Genomic DNA, 14,865 nt, shown 5'->3' with positions numbered 1-14,865 from the left:
ATGTACTATATAATGTCTTCAGGTTCTATTTCCCAGGGATAAATTTTCCGGGCAGACCATTATATCTGACAACTACACTACCTATTTCTCCATTACCTGACATCATAATACATATAATGCACGGTCCGTGCCCATCTTAAATCCACTGCCACATGGTTAATATCCAACTTACCAAAGGGTCCTATTTATGCATGAATCCTGCATGTTGAGGTCGTCCACCTATGGTACCATTATTACAATGAACATGAATTACAGTGAGCCCTCAAGAATGTACCTTGTCACTTTTGACCAAGAGCCTCAATTATACCTCAGAAATGAGAGTCCTGCAATGTTAAGCCTTTGGAAAGAATTATGCTTTCCACTAAGAGAAGAAATAAATTCCTAGGTAGGTAAATCTCAGGTGTTCTGGCTCCAGCTCAATGTTCTACCAGGTAAAGGTCAGCAGTCTACTATACTCAAGTGTCCCACACTGTCCTCCCTTTCAGTTGGCCACGCAGTGTTTCCTTGTTCACAACCTAAAACATGAAACTATATACCATGTATGGCATGCCATACATCATATATACCCTATTCAAATTAAAATGTTAAACCTCACTACCACTGTTTCCCTTTTACTTTACATAGATACCTAAATCCATTTCACAATTACCCCTGTTAAAACTCTTTTTTTTTTAATTTAACAATATACAGAGAGATTACCTTTTCACTTCAGAGCTGCATTACAAGAAAACCTAAAAACTGAGTGGAGGTTTGTTTTAAGAATAATTTTTTGTGCATTTGGAAGTTAGACATTTATGCACTTGAGGCACTGTAATATGCAAGTTTTATCATAATAAACAAAGGCTCAAGAGCAATTTAAATAGAACAGCCCTCAGAAAAACCTAGGGGTGGTATAATCCAATAGAGTTTGGACACTGATCTTGATTTAGCTTCTGTGAATGTCAGCTTCCTCATTCTACATAGTGGGTATCTAGATATGGGATTGCATGAGGAAGTATTGGAATAGCATATACAAAATGTCTAGTTCATTGCATGATAACGAGTATCAATAAATATCAATAATTGCAGGATGCATTCCTTGAGTGTAATATGGATAAATATAAGGGAAAATGACAAAAACGATACAGATTTGTGAACATGTTCCTAGTGAGGCTGGTTTGAACCTACTTAGGAGGCTGCAAAAATGAAAACTTTCACATTTGAGAACAGATGTGGCCTCCTTTATATGTGTGTATGTGTGTGAATATATACGTCCATATCCAGATGCCATAGAGAAAAGAAAAAGGCAATCTCCTTTTATAAAAGTATTGATTCAACTACTTAGGAGAAAAGACACTTGCTTTTGAAAAATACATGTTGTGTGGACCACCTTTCCTAAAGGTAAATATAGGCTTACACCAAGATATGTTTTTTAACAAGGAAAGATACTCAAATTTCTATTAGAAAAAGAAATCAAGTGATGAAAATATAAAACATAAAACAGAAAGGGTTTAACTCACATTAAAATGTTTTCATGCCTTATTACATAAGGGAAGAGAGCGTCAAAGAATAACAAATTGATAGTCATTAAGTAGAATATGTGTAGTATAATACATCAATGGGGCTCATTTAAAAAATTAAAGAACTGTAAAATGGAAGAATAATACCTACCAAGTTGTGTGGAATCCCATTCCTATAATAAAAATGAAGGAGTAAGCGAGTAAGATTAAGGTACCTACCTCACTGTCCCTTCTGAAACAAAAGCCATGACAAAAGCCATAAGCATGGTAGCCCATAGCTAAAGTACCTGTCAGTGGCATTATTATGAATTTCTTGAGAATTCATTGAAAGAATTCTCACTGAGACCTTCCTGAGGTGAAGGAAGTGCCCTGCTGGTCGCTGTATCCCCAATGTTTACTATAGAGCATGAAATGAAGTTCAGCCTCAGAAAATGAGTGTTAAATGCAGGTTTTTATAAAGGATTTTTTTAGACTCCTGCAAGAAAGCCAAGCTATATTTAAGGGAAATACCACTTCCACATCTCCATCACTCCAATAATGTGGCATACCAGAGTACCGGGGGATTATGAGGTCTATGCCTGCTGGGTTATTGAAATCGCACTAGATGATAACTATAGACAAAACACAGAAACCAAATCAACAAAATCACAATGAAATGTAAGTTGGTTTAAAAGCAATATAACCTTACTTACCCCTAAATAAAAAGCTGTTTTTTTTTTCAAACACAGCAGCATGTATATGTAAATATAAAGCAGCTGGACTTATTTCATGTGACCTATAATGCCTGAGGACTTGATCATTTTAATTTTTAAGATTCCTAAGACAATGTGGCCAATGAAAATCTAACAATGACTTCTACTAACTGACATACAAGAGCAAAATAAAAGCCTAGAATATCTGGAGATGCCCTGGATTCCTGTGTCAGTCACAATAAGTAATTATAAGATTGATTGTAGATAACAAAATGTGTATCTTGAAGTGAGTGGGTGGTTTCTAAAAAAACAACCAGATTCATTATGCTTCAGAGTAAAAATAACACAATACCTGTATTATTTCCAGAATTCTAAAGCACGTTTCAGTGAAGTAACTTCATATAAAATACTTAGCTGAACCCTGTACTGAATTAAACTTTCTTCTACATTTCATTCAATATCTCGGATGCATGGTACATGTGATATCATGCCTTCTCTTTTCATAGGATAAATTTTGCAACTTGAACATACCCATAATAATTATTCGGTCAGAGTTACAGGGAATTTTTGTCCCCCTCTCCCTCCGGTCTAAACATGGCCGTGCAGTGACTGTAATGAAGCACCCGAATGCTAGTTAATATACAAAATGGGAAGAACTTTGCAAAGAGGACCAAATGAAAAAAAATAATCTTGGGTCTAAACAGCAATAATTATTACAGGGAAACATACAGCACTGTACTTCCACACAGACTACATCGACACCACCTTAGCCTGGGGTTGGAACTTTACAATGGAACCTCAAGTACTTTCACAACTGGAGTTTTATGTAGCCCAATTAACTCTGGCTAGACACAGAAGTCTGGCTCAGGGCTTCCATGCAGTAGCCAAAATAAAGGTTTTCTGTATCAAGAATTACTGTCAGTCTCCCATATCCTTCCTTCTCTCTTACTTACCCAAACCTGGAAAATAAGCTAACAGCCAAGGAACTTTTACTACAATTTAAGTCAATATTAATTTTACTGGCTCACAAAAACCGCAAAATATTTGCCTTAAATAAATTGAACAGGACAAGAAGAGAGGAAGACCAAAGAAACATTAAAGTGAGGATGTGCACACAAATAGAGAACACACAGCTTTAGAAACAACTATAAAATCATCTGAAATACCCAAATAATGGAAATGTTATTCCTTCCTTTCCTCTCTTAATGCATGCCCAATTTTAAATTCATGGCATTAGCCCTAGGTAACAAAGTTCAAACAAGGAATAAATCAAAATTTTAAAGAGAGCTCGTGTTTAGTATTTTAATTGGACATGACATTGGTATGAAAGTTCCATATATTTTAAAGAGAATGTCACCCGGACCCAACTATATTTAAACACAGAGGGTACCAGTGACCCTAAGGCAGAACTATTCCATAGGGTATGCTGGAAAATTTGTATTCTAGTTTTCACGTAGGACCTAAAGTGCCAATAGCCAAAAACAGAAGTCTTAAGTTCATGACTTATGATGCCTAGTAATAAAAATGTATTTAAGGTGATGTCTAAGAATAAGTTATAAAAAGTGGGAGAGATAAAGTACTGACTGAGTTTTAGAATATCCAATCAGGTATAACAAGCTAAATTAAACAAAACTTCCACTTTTAAAATTATTTAATACAAAGTGAAAATTAATGATGTTTAATTCAGAAAACCTTAAGGTTGTACCCAATTCTACTATCTAGTAGCTAAGTTTTTCTTGAAGATGTTGCTTAATTCTTTGAAGCTCAGTTATCTCATTGATAAAAAGAGGATAATAATCATTATAAAGCTTCACAAAATAACACGCCAATCACAGGCACTCAAGAGATATACACCCCTCTTGTGCCCACCTCCCCTTCTGGGCTCTTGAAAGATTGCATTGTGTCCACCGTATAATCATGCTATTGCTCATTCATTTATTCAGTACATGTCAATGGAGTCATAGTGATGCCTAGCATGGAGTAGTAAGTTTCGATACATTTGCTGACTAAATGAAGGGATTAATGAGGAAACAAGGATCAGAGCAAGAAAGCAGAAATATTAAAAAGTCATGCACCCAGGGGTGCCTGGGTGGCTCAGTGGATTGAGCATCCGACTTTGTCTCAGGTCATGATCTCACAGCTCATGAGTTTGAGCCCGCGTCGGGCTCTGTGCTGACAGCTCAGAGCCTGGAGCTTGCTTAGCATTCTGTATCTCCCTCTCTCTCTCTGCTCCTCTCCCACTCACTTTGTCTCTCTCTCTCTCAAAACTAAATAAAAACATTAAAAAAAAAAAAGTCATGCACCCAGCCCTTAAATAACTTAAAAACTGAAATGTACAGGGATAGTTACCAAGATATGAAATGCCATCTACTGAAGAGATCAAGAAGGTAAGTGAAAACTTAGTTCCTCCTCCATGTATAAGGTCAAAAGACCAAGATTTATGTCTGCTTTTCAATCTGGGAGATGCTACTATAAGAGATACTGAAACCAGTGCTATGAAAATACGAAGAAAGAAAAAAATTAACTGTTTGAAAGACTCAGGAAAGACTTCATATAAGAAGTAATATTTAAGTGGAGAGGAGAGACAAAGGACATTTTCCAGGGGAACAAAAAAGGATTTGATCTATGGAATTTGTCAAAGCATTCTGGGAAACTCAAAATCACTTTGAACTTTCCTAAATACCACAAATACTACACATTCTTAAACGTTTGTATGAAAAAACATACTGGTGGTAATAAAACCACCGTAAATAATTTTTTTCTGATTTCTCTTATAAAAATATAAATCTTATATAAAATCTCACTGTATGGTCTAAGTCTGATTTAGCTGTGTGTCATTTTTACATATTTTGCTTGTGGTCAGTTTTGACCAAACAGTAAAAACACCACCCACCTTATTTTTTTCTCTTCTCTTGAGACTAATAGCCAATTCCATTTTATAATATCTTATATTTAAAGCATTCAGAAGTCAAATGTGTGGCATTTTCCACTTTGCAAACTCCATGTTAAGTCAATGGCATATAACCAGGCTAAAAAACCCTAAATTAGACAAAGACCATCCATTGGGATAAGAAATTTGCCAAATCTCATAATTCAAAAAGAAGCTGTTAAAGATGGTTGTGGGATTTTTGGCACTGTGATTTTTAAGCCTTTCCATAATAAGGCTTGTATTTCATCTAATCAGCTAGTCGGAAACTATAAAAATTTTGTTGGTGGGGGGGAATTAAAATTTGGATTGTAATACACGAGTCTTTCCTTCCCTTCCATATGTTTCAGTAAATTAAAACTTCTAAATCTTGTTTTTATAAAAAAAATGCCTTCTAAAAAATAAAGCAGCCTGTAAAATCATATTTTTGGTACAGGAAACTTAAAATATACTCATGCTTGAAAAGAAGAAGAAAAAAAGAACACATGGTTTCTATATCCAAAGCAGTGTTACGGTCTAGGTATATTCAGAATTAAGTACATTTGAGCTTTCACCTTTTTTCTCTTTACTAAATGACTTTTTTAAAAAATCGGGCATCTTAAACTTTTTAGGTATTTTTTGAAGGTAATCCTTTATCAATTTAATTAAAGATGTTTCCATCTGAATTCCATAAGAACATCTCAAAGACAGTAGTTGTGGCAAGAGGTATACATGATTTGTTCTCATGAGGAACTGTGTGAATTACCACCCTTAAGAATAGGAAATAAAAAGGTTTTTACCAGCTTAAAAAAAAATTACCAAATGATTAAACTCGACATGTTATGATCCTGTAAACATCAGAAATAGCAAATTATACTCTCCAACTCTGAGATATGTTCTCCTTTTCCTTTCTCTGTCCTTTCTCCATTGGGCCTTACTATTTCTTTCATAATTTCTTCTTCCACATTTTTTTATTTCTTCATCTTTGTTTGTATATGAAAAGATTTCCTTATCTTTATTCTCCATTCCTTCCTTCCTTCTTTGCTTCCTTTTCTTCTCCCTCCTTCCCTCCCTCCCTCCCTTCCTTCCTTCCTTCCTTCCTTCCTTCCTTCCTTCCTTCTTTTTGCAATCTCTACGCCCATGTGGGGTTCGAACTTATGACCCCGAAATCAATTCCCATGTTCTACTGACTGAGCCAGCCAGGTGCCTGTAGTCTCCTATCCTTTAAATGAAAGTTGTTTGTCCTCCTATCTTTAATTTCTAAAAGCTCTTGTTTTATTTTTTTCTTCATTATTTATGTTTTTATAGCATCTTGCTTTTATAAAATGCTATGTTACTATCTCTTTCTAAGGATTTTTTTAAAAAATTTTTCTTCTGTTTCCTCCATCTTCCTTCTCCTAATAATTTGCTTCAGTTCCAATCGCTTACATTCAAGGTTTCCTAAATATGAGTGATGTTTTTGGTTGCCCACTGTTATTCGAAAGTTACTTAATAAAAGCTGAATGGAATTCCTTAGGCATCAGTGTGCTTCATAGACCGAGAAGATTCACCTTTGTGTATCTGGTTTGGGAGCTAGTCATTTACGGGTGACCTCCAAATGTAGGTATGTGGATTTCTGTTCCCCACAGTGTGCCACTTTCTCCAGGTAAGAATTCTACAATTTCTCAGGTGTGGGACAGGTGTGTGTGTGTGTGTGTGTGTGTGTGTGTGTGCATGTGCACACGTGTATGCGTTGCAGTGCTGGACAACTATAACTCTGTGTTGCTGGTATTCTGCATGTGGTTGGGGAGGGGTACTAACAATCTGCGTACTTCAATGGAAGATACTGAGTCAATCTTTTCAGTCCTCTCTGCATTTCACCTTCGACTGTACAAGCTATTCCTGCTTCATGAACCTGTCTTACTCAGCTGCTCCACTATAAACCTTCTTCTCCCTGCCTTGGAAGTGACTGCCTGGATGCTGGCATTGCGCACTGGGGGAGAGACCTGATGGTTTCAGACAGTTTACAACTGATTACCCCATTTAATAAAGGCTCCTTAACACTCTCTTCTATGCCAGCTCCCTCCAAGTCTTGAGTCTCTCTGGGTTTCTTTTTGAGTATGTAAGATTTCTTTTCATTGTTACCCCATCCCAAAGCCTCTTCAGATGTTGGCCTCTATTCTCTTTCTTTCTGTCTCTCTCTCTTTCTTCCTTTCTTTCCTTCCAATTTTTTTTTATGTTTATTTATTTTTGAGAGAGACAGAGTGTGAGCAGGGGAAGGGCAGAGAGAGAGGGAGACACAGAATCTGAAACAGGCTCCAGGCTTGGGCTGTCAGCACAGAGCCCGACATAGGGTTCAAACTCACAAACGGTGAGATCGTGACCTGAGTTGAAGTTGGATGCCTAACTCACTGAGACACCCAGCCGCCCCTGGTGGATTCTGTTCTGACAAATCAGTTGTAATACCTCTTTCTACTTTCTGACTTCCAAAAATCATCTTAAATTTCATCTCCCCCTTTTGATTGTTCCTGTGAGGTTATTCCTTCTCAATATTTTATTCAGTATTATAAATATTTAGTATAATATTTAGGATTATTATTCTTTGTTTACCCACATGATCACATTTCTTTGTTCACATTCTTTTTGCAACGTAATCAGCAACTCCTTCTAGATTTAATTGTGTTCTTTTGAAGGACATCTTCAGTAATTTCTTCAGCAAGAGTTTCTAGTGGCCTGGTTTTAATTTAATTTCTTGGCCTAGGAATTTCATGACCATGCAAGTAAAGCAAATTCAAAACTCAAAGCCAGACATAAGGAGGGCAGTAGTAAAAATTCATTCCTTCTCCATCCAAATCCCATGCTGAGATAGGCAAACCTTCATGCTGCCTTCTTATAGCAGTATGCAAATTTACTCCAGATTATCCTTTCACAGAGGGTATGAATTTTGCTGCTTCATTTAGGTATCTAATCCCTGGCCATTCACTGGTCCAAAGCTTTGTCTCTTACTCCAGCAAGAATGAAAACAAACAAAAAGCCCTTTCCCTCCAGTTGCCACAACTGGTAAACTATACCAGATTAGCTACCAGATCAGCCAACGGTTTTACTGTTCTGGCATTCAGTTACCCCTCACTTCTCGCCCTTAGGAAATTCTCTCACTACTTTTTGAATCAGCTACGCATTGAGAGTTATCTGCTTTCTTAAGGACACCTAGATATATTTTAGTGGGGTATTTTCTGGTACTTAGTCTGCCTGTATCATTTAAGTGTTTAGTCTACCATCTTCTGTAGAAAATAAAATATTATTACTTTTAAATAATTATAAGCTACCTTTCTATGAATTCACTTAGAAATTACTTTCCTGACCATCTGTCCTATGCTTTTCTAGGAGTCATTTATTTTTATTAATATTGAAGAGAGATTAGGTGGTATAACTAAAACAACACAGACAATAGGTTGGGATAGGGATCAAAGGTTGGTCCGACTGCTTATTCTTAACTGGATAAGCTCAGAACATTTACTTATCTTGAACAACCCTCTACAGTGTAAAATAAGACGTCAACATTACTTTGAAACACATGAAATTATGATTTTTATAAATCACCATGGTAGAATTCCAGCCATTTCTTATGCTTCAAACTAACACCACTTTCATGAGAATGTGGCCTCCGAGACTGCTTGTCACATAGTGGGTGGCCAAATGATGGCTCCACTTCTCTTCTGGAATGATTTCCAATTAGTAGAAATTCCAGGTGACACTAATTCACACACATGCAAAGCATTACATAATGCTAGCTATTGGGAAAGAATCAGACTGAGTTCTACAGTGTAGCCAATGGGGGGCTAACAGTGGTTTGTAGAACATAATCTTCATACAAATATTGTTATTATGAGAAATCCATTATGTGATCCATATATGGGATTCACCATCTATATTTTTCCATTAAGTTACATCAAAGATCACGACATACCACACTTTAGCTATGGCAAACCCTACAGCCAAGCAAATACATTTGTCTATAGGTTCTATACAGAGTTCTAACTCAGTGTTACCATCACTACCTCCTAACAGTATGAGTCAATCAGCTAAGAACCAATACCTTAAACTCTACCTCAGTCTGCATGGAGAAAACCAGCTTCTAAAGGGTGAGGAAGGAAGATGTTACTTACTGTTAGAGCCAGCAGTTTCCCATAGGTCAGATGAGCAGGGATGTGGTCAGTCTTGGATCTCAATGATTCCATATACCAATGCTCTGCTTCAGGGAGTTTGCTTAATCGCATGTATGCTTCACCTGGGAAGAAAGTCATAAAGATCAACCTGAGGACACAGCTTTCCAACAATGCAATAGTAGCACATCATCGTATTTATACTCTATGAAACTTCAGATGCTGTGGCAAGTACATTCACCCATTATCTCATTGGATTCCCCCAAAGTCACCATAATTTCCATTTCACATATATGAAAACTTGTATATGGAGAAATTAAGTGAAACGGTTAAATTCAAAACTTTACTAACTAATAAAGCTTTGATTTTTTAACCTAATAACCTCGAACCCATAAGCATACACCCTTTGTCTTTTTCTTTTTCTTAAAGATAAGTTTGTTCTTTCTTATGTACAGTCAATTGTTCTGTTTTATTCACATTCATTTATTCCTTTAGAAATTCAAGCATTTATAGAATAACTACTAAGTAAAGAGAATTATGAGGACTTGGACAAAGAAGTTTAAGGTCCTTCCAAGATTTACAACATTGTTGAGAAAATAAGATCAGTTGAAGGAGTCAAAACTATTTTGGATTAAGTAGTGGTGCTAGATTTTTTTCACAAGTTATTTGCATTTTATATTTTAATAAATAAATAAAATTTATGAATATCACTTGCAAAATTCCGTGAATATATGATAATTATTTAGCACACCCAGTACCATGTACAGAACTAGTGTGAAGAGTTTCAGCCATCAGTTATTACTTTCAAGTTAAGCAAATTTTACCTGCCAAAGAGCATTTCACTAACAGCCAAGCAAGAGAATGAAAACAAAAAACAAAAACCCCAAAAACTGGAAGTAAAACCAAACGTATATCAGTTCCTTACTTATTACCATCCCCCTCCTTTATTTGCTTACAGTATGGAAGAATTTTTACCTGATGGGAATATTATATTTTAAGCTGATCTGTATATTTAAGTATTATAGTTTTAATAAGCACTGCAAATATAGAAGCTATTCAATTTCTAAGACCAGGTAATAGACTGGTAACTGGAATTATTTTTCAGGCAGACCATTGGAGCTTAACTAATCAGAACTACGATAGCTTTTTCCATTTTAAGGCATAATCAGAGGCTTTTCCTTCCACACTGGCTATACGTCTTTGCTTCAAAGGAAGAACTAGCTTCCTTTTACTTTAATCATATTCCCTTTATATTAGCCCAGTGCTGTCAATACAAATATGTTTGAAGAATTGAATTAAGTCTCCTCACCTTTTGAGTTCCCTTTGTTCAGCTGGTTAGTAAAAAAATACTAGTGACAAATATGTAATATGAACAAAAATGTATACACCACTCACACACATCTATGCGTTTCTGGTTCTCAGAATAGTTCTTAAACTATACTGTCATAAAAATGATAGTGGAAAATTTTTTCTTTTAATCTAAAACTTAAAATGTGTTTGCATTTAAGAAGAATTTAGTTAGATTAAATAGAATGCTCAGGGGGAATGCAAGAAATACTGAAGCAAAGACTGAAATTAAATAAACAAAATGCTCACCGTTATTAGCAGGAGGATTAGGCATAATTTTTGTAATTTCACATTTCTATAATATTGTATTGTTATAATATCTCTATAAACATGAAACATTGTCAGACAGATTTATTTTTCTTTTTGTCATGTTGAGCTAACAAATGTTTCCCAGGAAAGCAAACAGTAAGTTTTTCTAGGGCAAGTGAACCATTTCTTCATACTAAAATGATACTAGATATGATTTATGTAACAGAAAGAATGTGACGATATCTAAATATTGATAAGTTTAAAGCAACTAATGACAAATTATATCCAAATATCTATATCTAAAGTGGATTCCAAAGACAGTAGAAAACATACACTAACTTCAGAGTTGGAAGAAAAAGATGGGCCAGAATCTGTTTGGAAACAACCTGCACTTCTTTGGGTCTTCAAGGCCTCATAGGTCAGCTTTCAGAAACTGAACCATCATTGCTTTTAATATAACTTCTACTTTTCATTTATATAAAAAAAAAATTAACTAATGGGGCATCTGGGTGGCTCAGTCGGTTAAACGTCCAACTCTTGGTATAGTCTCAGGTCATGGTCTTGCAGTATCGTGAGTTTGAGCCCTGCGTCAGGCTCCAGGCTGACAGTGCAAGCCTGCTCGGGATTCTGTCTCTCTCCCTCTCTCTCTGCCCCTCCCCCACTCGTGCTGTCTCTCTCGAAATAAATAAAATTAAAAAAATAAAAAAGTAACTAAAATAAAAAATTCAGCTAATTTGTAGAATGTAAACAGTGGGTTTTATGTTCAAAATAAAAAGAATGTGAGAGAACCCCAATTCCATAGCAATTTTGAGATGGAGATCTGTATTGCATTTAAGTTGTCTGAAAATCATTGCACAAAGTGTTCTATTTTTTCAAGTCATAAATCTATTACTAAAAGTTATTTTGCAATGAAATATTAACTTGCTAAATAATTAGTGGCTGGCCCATTTTCTTCAATAATAACTCACAAGTAATTTAATAATTTGAAAACCTTGTGAGATGGAGAAATATAAAAGGACTACAAGAAATATAATGTAATAATGCATCTTGGCAAGTATATGAAAATGTAAATGACAAGCCTACTTAGGTACTACTCATTCCCACTCAGAAAAACTTCAGGCAACCTTTCACTGTACCTCAATAATAACACTGGCAACCATTTGTATTGAATATTTATTATGAATTAGAGGAGCAAGCCATAGAGGGCACATGTTTGACTTATGTACACTTATTCCTCTTATTCCATATCGCTGGGCATGTAGAATGTTTTCTCCCTTAGCCCCATGATGAGCCTTCACACATTACCGTCCTTCAATTGCTACCAACTAACTGTTCAGGTTAGGTTTGCAAGATGAAACAGAAGATTTTCAATCTCTGTATTAGTTGTTTATATATGCATCTCATTTTTTTATTAAGGAATATCTTTACCTATATTTCACAGATGAGAACACTGAGAAGCAGAGCAGTAAATAAAACACACAAAACCATAAATGAGGAAAGTGGTAAGGCTGCATTTCAAACCCAGGACAACTTGACCTCAAAGCACACCGCTTTGACCTACGGGTAGTGAATAATCACAAACTTTTCAACTCTCCAGCTCAGGTGAAAATTATACTCTTTCTCACTCCTGGAAAATTGTTTTCTAGCTTTGTGATACATTGGCCATCAAGATCATTTCACTTTGCCTGGGGCTTATCTACCGAATTAAGGGAATAAGGAAGAACAATAATAATCTATAGTTGACCTTTAAAAATGCTTCTGCTGCATATGTTATTCAGCTCTTAAGAGGGGAATATGTATCATACAAGATGCACTTCAGACTATGGTTAATCTTAACACAAAAACAGCCTATAAAAATGGTAATAAAATCAAGATGTAAAACCTAAAATGCAAGAAAAAGATAATGGATGAATTTAAATGTGTTTAAAAAGTGACTCAGGGGGCGCCTGGGTGGCTTGGTCGGTTAAGCGTCCGACTTCAGCCAGGTCATGATCTCGTGATCCGTGAGTTCGAACCCCGCGTCAGGCTCTGGGCTGATGGCTCAGAGCCTGGAGCCTGTTTCCGATTCTGTGTCTCCCTCTTTCTCTGCCCCTCCCCCGTTCATGCTCTGTCTCTCTCTGTCCCAAAAATAAATAAACGTTGAAAAAAAAAATTTAAAAAGTGACTCAGTAAAGATGTAGGCAACAAACAATATACAGGCAAGTACTGGATAAAACCCTGGCACTGACAACATAGGAACTTCACATTTCTCATGCCTAATTCATACTAGGAATTAGAATACTCATTTTATGGATGAGGAGGAAGGCTCAGGAATGGAAAGTGACTTGCACAAGTACAGTTAATAATCCTATTCTAAAGTTCAAATGGCTGTAAAGCTTATGCTTTTCTCTACTGCATCGAAATGCCTACCATATAAAGTTTATTATTTATCAAATACTTCCTAATGTCTTAAATATATTATCTTTATACTTGTACATTATGCCTACATTGTAATTAACATCAGTCTCATTGTACAATGAAGAGACTGTGGCTCACTGAGATTAAGCATCTTGTTCAATGTTTAAAACCGAGCAAATCCCAGATTCAGGATTCAGATTAGAGTTCTCTCTGGCTCTTTCACCATACCATTCTGTCCAAATACTATAAAAAAGTAATTAGAGAGGGGATAAAATAACCGCAAAAAAAGTGCCATCAGTGGATTCAGTTTTGGGGGAGCATGAGATATATGTAATCCTTTAAGCTTCATTAAAATATTAAAATCATAAAAATTCCATGAAGGAAATGGCTACAAGACAAGAAAATTTTACATTCAGTGAGGAAGGAAATGAAAATACTTGTTCAGGAATAGGGTGGAGAGGGGAGGGTTAAGTTAAGCCATCTTCTCTGGTACTGTAATTCTTCTTAACTTACAGTAATAGAAAAAAAATGTTTATAGCACCCAGGAGGAAAGAAGCAATGATGACTATGTTTCCTTCTCATCTTGCAAAAAAAAAAAAAAAAAAAAAATGAATAAATAAAATAGAGCCACTTTCATAAGAATGAGAAGATTTGCTGTGATGATGTAGTGGTCAGGTTCATCACCCAGATTTATTTCCGATTCACTCACAGACAAAAGGGATTTGGATGTCTCCAGGCTGGCTTCAAGCAGATATAAACCAGTTTCAGATGTAGAACAAATAGTGTCACTCTTCCTCCCTAAAAAGCCCTGGGTCTAAATAACGCAGGCAAAGGCTAACTCCTTAAAGGAAAGAATGCTGGATTATTGATGATGTAATAGCCCAGATCTCACTGATTCTCATGTTTCAAGTTACTGGACAGCTCTGGCTTGCAGATAAAGAATAGAGTACGTAATGGGACATACTACCCATACTTGCTAGAGTTACCTTTTGTTTCTCCTGCCCTTGCTCGACAGTATATAGCTATGTGAAGATTCATAGCTTCCTTACGTTTTGTTTCCATTTTACTGAGATATAATTAACATATAACCCTGTGTAAGTTTAAGGTGTACAGCATAATGACTTGATTACATATACTGTGAAATGATGGCCACAACGAGTTCAGTTAACATTCATCATCTGACATAGATACATAAATTTTATAAAGAAAAACAATGTTTTATTTTTTTTTCCCTGTGATAAGAACTTTTAGGATCTGCTTGCTTAGCAACTTTCAAATATGCCATACAGATGCATTAACTGTAGTCATCACGTTGTACATCATATTCCCAGAATTTATGTATCTCATACTGAAAGTCCGCACCTTTTGACTGCCTTCATCCAATTCTCCCATCTCTGAATTCCCTATTTTAAAAACTAAAACAAAACAAAAAACCAACAACTTTGTGACCAGCTTTACCAAAAGTGATCACCCCTTACTCAACTTTTATAATAATTGAATAATTGTCAAATGTTTCCTTTTTTTATTCTCGAATACTCTCTTTCATACCAATTTAGGTTAAGCAAAAGGATAATATAATGACGGTAAACATAAAGGTTAATGAAATATTCTTCATTTTTACCTTCATGGAACTT

The 14,865-nt window shown here is 35.7% G+C and overlaps 1 protein-coding gene across 3 annotated transcripts in view; it reads right to left on the bottom strand.

Moving 5' to 3' along the window:
• The window catches only part of TMTC2 (transmembrane O-mannosyltransferase targeting cadherins 2), a 412,955-nt gene that overhangs the window by 128,701 nt on the left and 269,389 nt on the right, over positions 1–14,865 (bottom strand). For all 3 annotated transcript variants that reach the window (XM_045464999.1, XM_045465000.1, XM_045465001.1), the window contains exon 8: positions 9,242–9,363. In XM_045464999.1, the coding sequence (XP_045320955.1) occupies positions 9,242–9,363 (122 nt within the window). The remainder of the gene's footprint in view (positions 1–9,241; positions 9,364–14,865) is intronic.

The sequence above is a fragment of the Leopardus geoffroyi genome, chromosome B4, assembly GCF_018350155.1.
Source record: "Leopardus geoffroyi isolate Oge1 chromosome B4, O.geoffroyi_Oge1_pat1.0, whole genome shotgun sequence".
NCBI lineage: Eukaryota > Metazoa > Chordata > Mammalia > Carnivora > Felidae > Leopardus > Leopardus geoffroyi.
The sequence above is the reverse complement of the archived record's forward strand: the minus strand, read 5'-3'. Positions and strand labels throughout refer to the sequence as shown.